General features: G+C 39.4%; 2 protein-coding genes across 2 annotated transcripts; one reads left to right on the top strand and one right to left on the bottom strand.

Annotated features, from left to right (window-relative positions):
* The first annotated feature begins 4,146 nt into the window (after positions 1–4,146).
* On the top strand, positions 4,147–9,005 carry LOC138025383 (uncharacterized). Its single transcript, XM_068872600.1, has 3 exons — positions 4,147–4,321; positions 4,442–4,704; positions 7,917–9,005. The coding sequence occupies exons 1-3, from the start codon at positions 4,147–4,149 to the stop codon at positions 9,003–9,005; spliced, it is 1,527 nt and encodes a 508-aa protein (XP_068728701.1).
* A 309-nt stretch (positions 9,006–9,314) lies between these two features.
* Positions 9,315–11,095, bottom strand: LOC138027022 (uncharacterized). Its single transcript, XM_068874512.1, has 2 exons — positions 10,579–11,095; positions 9,315–10,486 (listed from the first exon to the last, which is right to left on the bottom strand). The coding sequence occupies exons 1-2, from the start codon at positions 10,694–10,696 to the stop codon at positions 9,315–9,317; spliced, it is 1,290 nt and encodes a 429-aa protein (XP_068730613.1). The 5' UTR covers positions 10,697–11,095.
* Between the last annotated feature and the right edge of the window lie 830 nt (positions 11,096–11,925).

Here is an 11,925-nt window from a genome sequence, read left to right as displayed (position 1 = left end):
TTAGGAGTCCAATAGTATCATAACTTTACGGAAAAATTTAAATGGGATAAAGGAGCTGCATCATCGTCTAAATGTTCGCTGTCGTCGTCACTTAGGCTTAATTTCATTTTCACTCGAGATCCCATTTTCCTTTTCTAAGTTTCTTTGATCTCTTTCTGCCGTCACTACGTCTAAATGACAAGTACCCTTTGTATGTTCTTGTGCAACCAGTAATTCTGCAAAGAACGTGAAATCCGGGATCAATCGAATGACATCAAACAATAACAGCGACAGTGTAAAAGCGATGAAACTGACACAAAGGTTGCAGGGGTACAAAATTTCGAGTCCCTTGTGTTATATTATCTACGAAGGGCTTTTGCAATTGGTCGTTTTTGCGGGATAAAGGAGTTCCCAGGGTGTCCAAAGTTCACCTTGTTGGTCTTTCCCCTCCCCTTTAAGCTCTCCTTGTTTTCGCTTGAATCTGCTAAATTGGGAAATGAAAAGAATGGAAAGTTTGAGAACAAATAGCCGCATAAATCGAAATATGACAGTTATAAAAAATGACTTTTTAGTTGCTTACTCTCCCTACCCTACAAGAAATTCCGTTTTTGGACTTAAGACTTTTTCTAAGTAATTGTTTTTGGGGTCGCGCTGTGGCTGCGCATGCATAAGATTTTTTGTCTCATAAAAGGCAGCCCAAGTAGGATTCGAACTCAGTATGTCCTCATAATTGAGTTGCCATATGGCAATCCAGTCAGAAAGTGAGTTGAATGTCTCTGTTTTACCATTTTTCTCCCTGTAAAGAAAATGGAAAAGTTTCGCAATAGGTCTTTCCTGTCGCTCCCCTGTATTGTCTTTGTGCGTAGAGTCTTCTGCATGTATTTTTGGTAAGTTTCAGGGAGTAGTAGAAATGCGTAGATATTATCCAGTGGACACAGTGGAATATTTAATTAACTTGCAATGGCGTCGAAGTCATAGTAACGCGGATGGCGTTTTAATGGATCTTTAAACAAAATATACCCTTACGGAGCTCAAGAGTGGAACATTAATTGATAAACAAGATAGGCGGGGAAAAATGAATATCTGGAATCTTAAAAGCGACGAGTAATGGTATTCGACAACAATTGCATCTTTCGCCACCAGAAAGATTCGCACCAGCAAACTCGCCAGTAAGGGTTATCTCGCCTCTACTAAGTCGCCGCCAAGCTTAAGGTCCTGTCGTTTTCTATTCTGGTAATATTCAAAGATACTTCCCGTTATAAATTTATTATTTTTTAGCTGCTTTTCGTCATTAATTTTTCACACCCGCAAATCGGTGTTCAGCGTCCTATCTGCTCAGTGGAGTGGGAATTAAGTGGAAATCATTCTAAACGGACAAACAACTAGGATTTTAAAAGTGCCTCCCATTTATCGAAGTAGAATGACCTGTAGCAACAGAAGTCAGGTTTCCTTTTCGCTGAAGACACGAAAGGTATTGTTGATTTCTCTCATTTCAAACGGATTACGAACGACGAGGTGCTTCCTATCCGAAGTCCGACGTGATCAGTACGAACACGGACTACGGAACACGGCTGGGTATTTATAAACACAAGGGAGCTTACGCAAAGACGACGACGTCGCCAAGGAGAACGTAGTCTAAATATATTATTTCCCGTAATTGTAATAATTTCGTTATAACCCCAAGTCGTTCGGAATGGAAAGTGTGTATCAACATTACAGGAATTAAATTGGCATGAAAGACGTAGTTGTTTGGGAAAAAAATTGAAATGTTCCGTCAGGTTCTCACGTCCTCTACACAACCTCAACTTTGGTCAATTCACGTCGTTGGCAGGACGAGAACGGCAACGAAATGTACCAACATGCAAAACGCACGTGCAGGGCGTGCAGAGCTTTTGTTTTCGCTCATTAAACCCATTGTGTTGTGGCGTTCTCGTAGCCGTCGTCGTCGTCCTTGCGTAATCTCCCTACAGACAAAGGTATAAAACGTGGGCTACGGACTACAGACTGAGTATAAAATACGAACCACGGTAAGGAATGCGGATTACAGTATCAAAATGCGGACTAAGTGAGAGTTATCGGCTTTCAGCTCGGGGTTATGTGATTAATTCTCCTCGTGCGGCCCAAGGGCAACGCACAAGGAGAACAAAACACATAACTGCAAGATGAAGGTCAAGAATTCCTCAAGGGATGCAAAAATACACTGAAGGCATTAACAAGGTTCTTGGTTTTTTTAATTATGTTTGCTTTCTGAGCAGCTGAAACAACTGAAAAAGGATAGAAATTCACCAATTATACACGACTTCATAATGGTGATACGAAAGTTTGATTCTTCCCTCATTTTCCAATAAGTTGATTTCGCAAACAGGCAAGATTAGACCCGTTTCCTATTTCTTATTTAAAAATTCCATTTCATGTCACTGACTGGCCTTTTGGCTACGACTTTGTGTGATCAAATTTGAACACTTTTGACCGCTTTTGTTCGGACGTTTATTTCTTCCTTTCAGTGTGGTTTTGGCAAAGTTTAGCCTTAAAAGTGGTTATTTACAACTGATTAATCTCTCTTATAATATAACACGCAGAGCAAATTATCCTAACGAAATATGCCGTGGCAATAGCAAAACCAAGATTGCATCATGAAATGCAATGGCAGTGCCAAGCTGTCTCTCATTTCTGCAAGGATTGCTCCGAGTACATCATCGTTCACGTTGGTCATGGTGTTTCTGATAGGTTCACTGCAGAGTACGCTGTATCAGGTTGCAAGACCGGTTTTGGAATACAGAGTGGATTTTTTCCCGGGGGGGAACGGGGATGCTCGTCGTCTCGCTTAGGGGCAAAGCGCCAATGTTTTAAGCCGCCAAGGTCTCGTTTAGGGTTCCGCGAAGAAACACAGAATTACGCGAAGAGAAACGGAAGTTAATTTTTCTTTTTAACTTGTTTTTAGGGGTCAAAATTTCCTTAAGCCAGGCCCAGATTAGTCTCCTTTAGGGGGGTCACAAAAAGCTTGAGCCACGCCCAGATGGTCTCCTTTAGGGCTTAAATTCAAAATTTCCGACGAGCATCCCCGTCTGTTCCATATGGGAGTCCCCCCCTCCCCCGGGATTTTTCTTCAGTTGCGTTAGCTCTAATCGTTGAGAGCAGATTTTCAGGCCTCTCTACACAATTGCTGTCCATAACTGGGAGGACCATAGCTTCACTTATTATGTAGTTTTCAATGAGTCACATGAATCATAGTACTCGGCTCTTATTAAAACCACGCTCGTATCCTCAAACTATTATTTTCTTTCTTTTCGATTCTCGAGTGGGTTGATTAAACGTTTCCCTTACCCTTGGCATCTACCATTTAGGTCAACTAGTTTTATGTATATGATGAAGTAGACAAACTCGGTAAAACTTTATTTAAGAACTTTAGCAACTGCAAGGTGGCGAGATGCATATTGGTGGCGAGTTCGCTGGTGGCGAGATGACAGCATACCGCTGTCGAATATCAAAGTGAGCTTTGTTTGTAATATTTAATTAACTCTGCTGTTATTTACAACACTGAAAGCAAATGGCAAATTCTGTATCATGATGGGTTTAACAAACATTGAAGGAATCGAACGCCTTGAATGCATCCGGCTGAAGTTGCATATCAGTAGTCTGGCTGTTTACATTTATTTTGTACTCAACTCAACACAGTCTTAAGGTAAAAATAATAATAAGTGGAAATGTGCCAGTGAAGAATAATTTCAAAGAAAGCTTGTTGTCTGTTTTGTGCTTCATTATTCATGGTAAAGGTTCTTCAGCCGAGAAAAGGCTTTGAGATATTTATTTAATTGCATATGGTTGTGGATTGTTTATTTGCACGCACGCCAACTGAAATTGGAAGAGTATTTTGGTCTCTAATAGCAAATATCTTCTTTGTTTCAACGCAATTTACGCTGTAAAAGGTTTTGTGAGATTTTTCGGCCATTGTGGATTCATCGTGCTATATAATACTCGAGCTTAACGAATTTGCATATGTGGGTTGAAATTTAATACGCGAGCAGTTTCCTCATAAACATGACAGGAATTTGTAGCCATGTTCTTTCTTGCAAACTATTAATTCGCCTTAATCACAGCCCGCCATCTTGATTTTGACGTCACAGCGTTTGACACCAAACCGAGGCCACGCGTGGAAAGCAAACAATCATGGCGGACAAGCAAGGTGAAAGTTCTGCTGAGTTTTGGCACAAAAATCTTCATACCATACCCAAATTTACGAACGCTTTTATTGAAAAATTTGCGTCAGACCATCTTCCGATTAAGGCAACGCTGACAAGAGGATACAAATTCTTCCACGAGTCTTACCTTCACGATGTCGAAGGTGTGTTTGTATAAAGGTTGAGCGTTCGCCATGTTTTTCTTGTTATCAAGCAGTAGCTCAATGGTCCTTAATCTTTTGAGCTACTATACTATGACTTATATTTTGCGCATTAATTTGCAGTTAGACTTGCTATGAATGATGATGAGGGAGTCACGATTCGTGCGAAGTGCTACAGAAGCATGAAGAAAAATGAAGAGCCGCACAATCTTCTTGTCGTGTTCAAACGTGAAAGAGAGCCTTGCGTCGATTCGTTTCGTTGCAGTTGTGCTGCTGGCCAGGGGCTTTCCCATCATACCATCGGCTTAATGTACACGCTGGCGCATTACCAGATGCTAGGAATGAAAAGTGTGCCACCAGTTATGTCTAAAACATCGAGACCTCAGGTTAGAATGGGAGATTACACACTAGACATGTGACATTTGTGTCAACAAGAAGCTCCAAAAAGCTTACACTGGGTTGCCTGTGGTACGCGTTACACAAAGAACTGCAGCGTTCCAGTTAATTTTTTCAAGTGGGGCGTCATTAAGACCATTTGAGGGGTCACCCACATGTCGCGCCAGCAGAGGCCCTTTGGCTCACACGTTTAATTATTTTGTGATGGCCTGTCCCATTTTAAGGTCTTTTAGTCTTTCAAGCTTTCGTAATAAATTCAGTTTAAAGATAACAAAACACGCTCTTGAGTAAAATTCACTCGTTTCTTCTTTAAATAAATAGTCTGCAAAAAACTAACTGCAAATTGCTCTGACGGACGTTTTCCAGCATGTCTAGCAGTTGGACTAAGCAAACGTTTATTGCTCATACAAGAAAGGACTAAAGGTGTTGTTTCCGCTTCATAATGTGACGGTCTAATCTGATGCCAGGTCAAAACATTGTTTGGCTTTGCGTTTGCACCAGAAAAAGGCAAGCCAAGAGACAGATGAAGAAAAAAAATAACATAGTGTTTATATATAACTATGAATCGAATTCTCATTGAAAGATCTTAAAAACACGAACATTTTTGCAGGCTCTAACGTTTTGTCAAAAGGAAGAAATTGATCACGTGCTAGGCAACCGTAAAGGTGCACGTGATCACCCCGTGTCAACTGCATGAACTACGGGAAAGAATGTTTCAGAGTAGCACAACGTACTTTTTAGCGAAGAAACTTCCGTCGTTAGTTAATTTTGTTGTAATATTTAACTGAATATTTAGATTTATACTGTCGGGCCAGGAAGCCTTCTTTGTCGGGTTCCTGAGAAACGTATCTATTTTGACTTCAGGGTGAACTATTTACACAATCGACAAGTTGAGTGGCCGTGTAATTGAAAATCTAAACATCTATGAGATACAAAAACAGACTTGCGAATTACCGCAAATCACAATGCTGACAAGCACAAAAGCAGAAGAAATGGTTAAGTAAATATGAAGTTTGTTACTATCTGAATGTATTTGGGTCAGAGTATTAAAAAGGGATATATTGTCACGCAAATTATGTAATTTCATGACACTCAAAATTCGCAAGAAGCGCGAGTTTCATGTACACAATCTTCGCACTAGCAAGTCGCAGCAATAAAATTGGATTAACCAGGAAGTTAAAAGAATATTTTTGGCTTCCCAAATAAATTTCACCTTGCACTACAATGACAAAATCATTTGTCAGAGAAATAACATTCCTTTCTCCGCGTGTATCACATTTCAACGCACGTATGCAAACGTGTTAACTCATTTTCAACCCGATTCCCGGGAAAAATACATAGTATTAGCAAAAATATTTCTCGTCAAGTGTTGCATCTTTTATGTTCAAATAACAGCTAAAAATAACGATTTTTTTAACGATCTATCCGTCGGCTTCCTGGGAGAATACTCTCTAGAGAGTAAAGGAACTTCCGACGTTAAAAAAGGTGTACCTTTACCTTTACCTAGATATTTTTTTCATAATTTAATATTCTGTCAAAATTTGCACAACAGTCAAATCATAAAAATAGCAACGCACGCGACAAATTAGTCGCATTACCTCTTCGTCGAATTCTAATGCTTAACACAGGAATTTTTAGTTATTGTGAAAATCTTTCTATATTTGTTAGCAATCATCCTTTCAAATTTCAGAGAAAGCGACCGGTCTGCGAATATTTTACGAGTTTTTTTCAATGGGATGTCAAAAGGCCAAGTGGATGTTATATGCATAATCGGGCAAGTTGCGCGTGTGACCCGTTATAAATATTTTTTCACAAAATGTTCCCGAATCGTCAAGTATCACCACAGAAGAAACGAAAATCATTCTAAAAGCTTATTTTACGCAAAAAGTAGGTTCTGGAGGTAATTTTGAGTGTGGAAATCAAGTTTACAGCAGACGACAAATGCAAACTTACGAACCATGGTATATTTAATTAAGTTAACACAACAGAAAGAGTCGCTTACCTTATATTTAGACACGAAAATGCTTTACTATTGCCATAAAAACTATCCAGTTAAGCTCGCATATTACACATGATGAGTTCATAAAAGCCACCATTTTCCAGCGAAATGCTTTTTGAAACAAACAACAATATGTGCTATAAGAGGCAAAAAACCCTTCCTATTTCATTTAATACGTGCGTGAAGACAAGAAACTCAATCGTGTCAAATTACACTCCGTGTCAAAAACGCAACACGGTAAATAAATTTCCCTCAGTGTTTAGCATCAAACCCTTCACTGAAAAACCCTTTATTTGAATTATCAAGGAAAAAATGGGCAACAAACTTTCTTACAAATTATTTTTGACTAACAGGAATTTGTGAAATTTCCAATTGTTAGCAGAAGACTGTGCAGAATTGAGTACAGATCCAAGTCTCTGTTTTATTAAACCCATAAGTTACTAGAGAATTTTCCATTTGATTTCAGCGTTGTACAAAACACCACACTCGTACAATATTAGAAATACATCTCACTTTGATTACGGCTCGACGGGCGACAGATTGTTGTCGAAGTCCATTACTCGTCGCTTTTAAGATTCCAGACATTTTTTTCAGCGCCTTCCTTGTTCAGTATCCAATTGACTTTCCATTATTAAGCTCCATAAGGGTATATTTTGCTTAAAAATCCACTAAAACGCCACTCGCGTTACATGACTTTCGACGCCATTGCCGGTTACGTTAATCATTCTACTGTGTCCACCAGAGAAATCTACGCATTTCCCACTACCCTCTCGATCCTAAGACAATACGCTCAGAAGGCTCTATGCATAAAGACACCACTTAGCAGGGGAGTGACAGGCAAGACTTTTCCCGACACGGAAAATAACAAAAAAACCCACGAAATGTGACCCAGGTTGCGACTGGGTTTGGCAACCCAGTAATAAATGATAATTATTGGACGAGGTTGAGCTAAATATCGTGATTTGTCAGTGGTGAGCAGATCAATTAAGGCTGAAGCCGAAGCTGAAGGCCAAGACAAATAATGAAAGGAAGGAAAGGAAAAAAATTGCATCAAATGATAATCAGAATTATTGGTAATGCAAGGTTCCAAAGTTGAAAGCAATAGTGCATAACGAATGAAAGCAAAGTTAACCTGGGAAAATGTCTTATTTTTATCTTCCAAACCAGAATTTATCAAGCAATATTTTAATGTTTGATTTTCAGACTTGGCATATCCCTAACCGAGCAGATGGTGTCAAGCCTCGCCCAGTTATGGATGTCACTGTACAAAAATTAAAGAATCCCACCCAGCAGTCAGCCCAAGTAAAAAAGAAACGAAAAGTCTCTGGTGTGACAAGTACTGTTTATAAGCCTTTTGAAGAACCACTCTGGTCCCTTGATTTACCAACGATCCTAAGTCCAATATTTGAGGGGCTTAATCCTAAGCCTGGTTTTCTGAGAGTATGGCCAGATGATGACGAAGATGTCCTATTAACAGAGAGCAACTATGGGCTAGTTCCCAAAGGATCTGTTTTATCCTACCAACAGTCCCTTCCAAGTAAAAAGACTGCAGCTGCAACAAACCTCAGTCTTCCTGTGCCTGACTTTCAGCTTCCAGTTTTTACCCACCCTCCAACTGTACTGTCTGAGAAACAACAACTGCACTATGATTCCCTGACTGTCACCATGGAACAGGCCCTAGAATATGAAGAGCAGACCAGAGAACAATCTGCTTCTAAGGACTGGCACCGACTACGAAAGCATCATCTAACAGCCTCAAACTTCAAGCAAATCTGCTCCAGGAGAAAGGATCACGAAACACTTTCAGCCAGGCTTCTGAACAGCAAAGTTGTGCAAACAGCAGCAATGAAGTATGGCATAGAGCATGAGGAAGAAGCAGCTCAACAATATGTCCAGCAGTTTGGTAGAAATGTTTTTCCAGTGGGCTTTGTGATAAACCCTTCCCTCCCACACCTAGGCTGTAGCCCAGATAGAAGGGTTTATGATGCAACAGAAAATCCTTCATGGGGTCTGTTGGAAATTAAATGTTCCATGTCTGACTATTTGTCAGACCTTAAGTATCTAAAGGTAAATGAAAGAAGTGGTACCTATAGTTTAAGAAAGACCCATGCTTATTATCACCAAGCCATGGGTTGTATAGGACTAACAGGTAGTGCATGGGAGGATTTTTTTGTTTATTGTCGCAAAGAGTTTCATTGTGAGAGAATTTACTATGATGCTGATTATTTTTCTGAAATGCTTGAAAAACTCAACATGTTTTATTTCAACTTTCATTTGTCTTCTGTACAGTGAACATTAATGATGAGCAATAACTATGCTATAACTAATAACAGGCAAACCATTTTTTGCTGAAGGAAGCTAAACATCCAATTTAATTGATAAATATAAAATAATGTTGTTTGAAAATGTGAACAAATCTAGTTTAGTTAAAGTAAAGGGATTGTATTCTCTTTGGTTAACAGGATTCTAGTCCATAACATGTTACAGTATGATGTTGGGAAAGGTTCTCATCATATGGTTTAATTTTTATATTCTTTTTAAGACTACCAAAGTTTATCAAGTGCACAACTACACTTTTACTTCATCTGAAAAAAAATAAGTTTACCGTTCATAAAATAAGGGCCCCTGAAAGTTGGTTATTAAACAAGCTACAGTCCATATCTGATTTATGCTTCCTGCAACAGTGAGGGGGATTACCCGATCAAAGTAATGAAACTCTTTAACTCTCCTAATCGCCCTTTCAACATGAACACGCAGGTTGTGTAATTTTTTGCTTTCTTGGAGGTCATTTTTAGAAAACTGCCTCTTACTGGAAAGAAATGAGGGCATGACAACTTCACATCCAAGGGGAGTTAAAAGATCCTGAATAACAAAACCTTTATCAGCCATAAGCTGATCCCCAGGCTGGAGAAGTGGTAGAAGCCCAGACTGCCTTACCAGCTCTTTGTCTGATATTGACCCCTCAAATAAAGAACTGATGTGAATTATTTCCCCTGAAGGTGAAATAACAACATTGCCCTTGTAGGTGGTGTGGCTCTTATATGACGAGTACATTTCACTATTTAAGACTAAACTTGATGGTGCCTGAACCTTTATCTCAGATGCATCAATAATTCCCCTGCAGTCTGGGTACATGGACTTGAAACAAGTGGGCATGTTCTTCTGGATTTTTGCCCTAGATGGCCAGATACAAGTACTCCCAAGCATGAAATAAAGAAAATTTATCCAGGATATAAAAACCCTGCTTACAGTTGTTTGGGAAATGTTAAAGCTATCAGCTAGTACTTGGTTTAAGGTACCAACCCTCAACTTTTGAAGAACTAAATAAAACTGGTCAAATAAACTTAGTTTGCAGCCTTGCATAGTTTTCCTAAGGCCTTCAACTTTCCTTATCCCTTTATTTCTAAGGCGTTGCATTTGGGACCAAGAATACATATTCTGTGCGGTGGGAGTCAGAGCTCTAAATGTCGCAACAAGAACATCAAAAGAAGGAAAACCGGTGTAAAACCTAATGATGCTGTTGGGTTTCATTTTTAGTTGTATATATATTGTTTGCTTATCCAGTGCTGCCTCCAACTCCTCAATTCTCTGATTTGCTGCTTCAAGCAGCTCCTCTGTGGTCTTGGCAGGCTCACCAGAAAAAATATAATCGTGGCAATTCAAGGTAGGTGTGTATATGGGCTCGGGGGAGTTTGAAACAACAGGAGAGGATGGCAGTTCCGGTTGGGCCTCCATAGAACTTTCCTCAACACAAGCTTGGCCGGAAGTTGAAGCTATGGATTAAAATGAAAACATAAAAATACCTCTGATTATTTTACAATTTTAACCAGTGAATGTTTAAAGAAATACTGACAACAAAATTTACCTGTGACAGTAACAGGGAACGATGGAAGGCTTACATCAAATAATCTCACTCGTGCAGGTGGTGGTTCTCGTTTTTTTGGAGATTTTCTTTTCTTTGGTGATCTTGACCAGCTAAACATACTCGGAACTGCATGCTTCTCCAGAACACGCTTCCCTGTTAAAGTTGTCTTAAAATCCCCTTCCTTAAAGTGTACAGAACATACTCTTGTGCTGTTTGTTATCTATAGATGAAACAGATCATAATATTTATTGTAAACACACGTGCGCTAAGATGACATCGACAACTTAGCCAACTTACCTGGAAAGTTTTGCCCACGTCTCGCCGTATTTTCACAAGCCACTGCTTTCGAATGAATTTATCACTGGGAAATTGGTGAAAGGTGAGGTTTGGAACTTTTTTAGCGCGATTATTTTGACATTGCGGCACGCAACAGTGATCTCTGTTCGGCATGATCTTGTCTCCTCAATCGCCGGAAGTTGACCTTTACACGCGTGGCCTCGCATTGGTGTCAAAAGTTCATGACGTCAATCCAAGATGGCTGCTGTGCGATAAAGGCGAATAGGTAGCCATAGTTTTTAACGTCAGAAAAAGGTTTCTTTAGTCACTCTAGTGAAAAATAAAGTTATTGTTAATTTGAGAAGATAATTGTGTCACACTGAAGCCCCAACACAGCACCCATAGTTCTGATCACTCCACTGCATGTTATAAATTCGGATTTTCATCGAATTTTGTAAGACTTGAGGCTGTTTGTAGGCCTCGCGCTCGTGGAAATCTTTTGTTATTGTTTTGTCAAAGAGGGAGGTAAAACGTATTACTCAAAGCGGTCTAGTGCATTGCTTTTAGCAGACGAAATCACCTCCTCGTAATTCCTTTTTCCATTTTTCTGGACAGAAAACTAAATTCCGTTCTACCGAGAATATAATTCGGATACCTTTCAGATATTTCGTGTAAAAAAACATCGTAATTAAGCAGAAGCAGAAGCAACAATTGCGCCATGAATTGCTATCATTTAATTGGATGTCTGTCGCTTTCATTTATTATTGACCAATTAGAATGCCTGGTTTGTTATCTCTTTTGGGAATGAAGTACCTCTTTTGTGCACTGTGTTTCCCGAAAACTGTATTTCTTTTAGCCAACCTGAAGGGAGAAATTGTTTCACGTATATTATTAATCACCGTATTAGGCATACACCATGACAGTGGAGGATGTGTTGTTTCGGTTAATTCAATCATGGGCACTCCTCGTTGGCAAGTTTTTGTCATTCGGCGATCTATTAAATTCGCCTTTTGTCTGCGACGTCCCATACAACATATTTGTTGCACTAAAAATCAGATTGTTGCTCTTTAA

This window comes from Montipora capricornis, chromosome 12 (genome assembly GCF_036669925.1).
Source record: "Montipora capricornis isolate CH-2021 chromosome 12, ASM3666992v2, whole genome shotgun sequence".
Taxonomy (NCBI): domain Eukaryota; kingdom Metazoa; phylum Cnidaria; class Anthozoa; order Scleractinia; family Acroporidae; genus Montipora; species Montipora capricornis.
The sequence above is the reverse complement of the archived record's forward strand: the minus strand, read 5'-3'. Positions and strand labels throughout refer to the sequence as shown.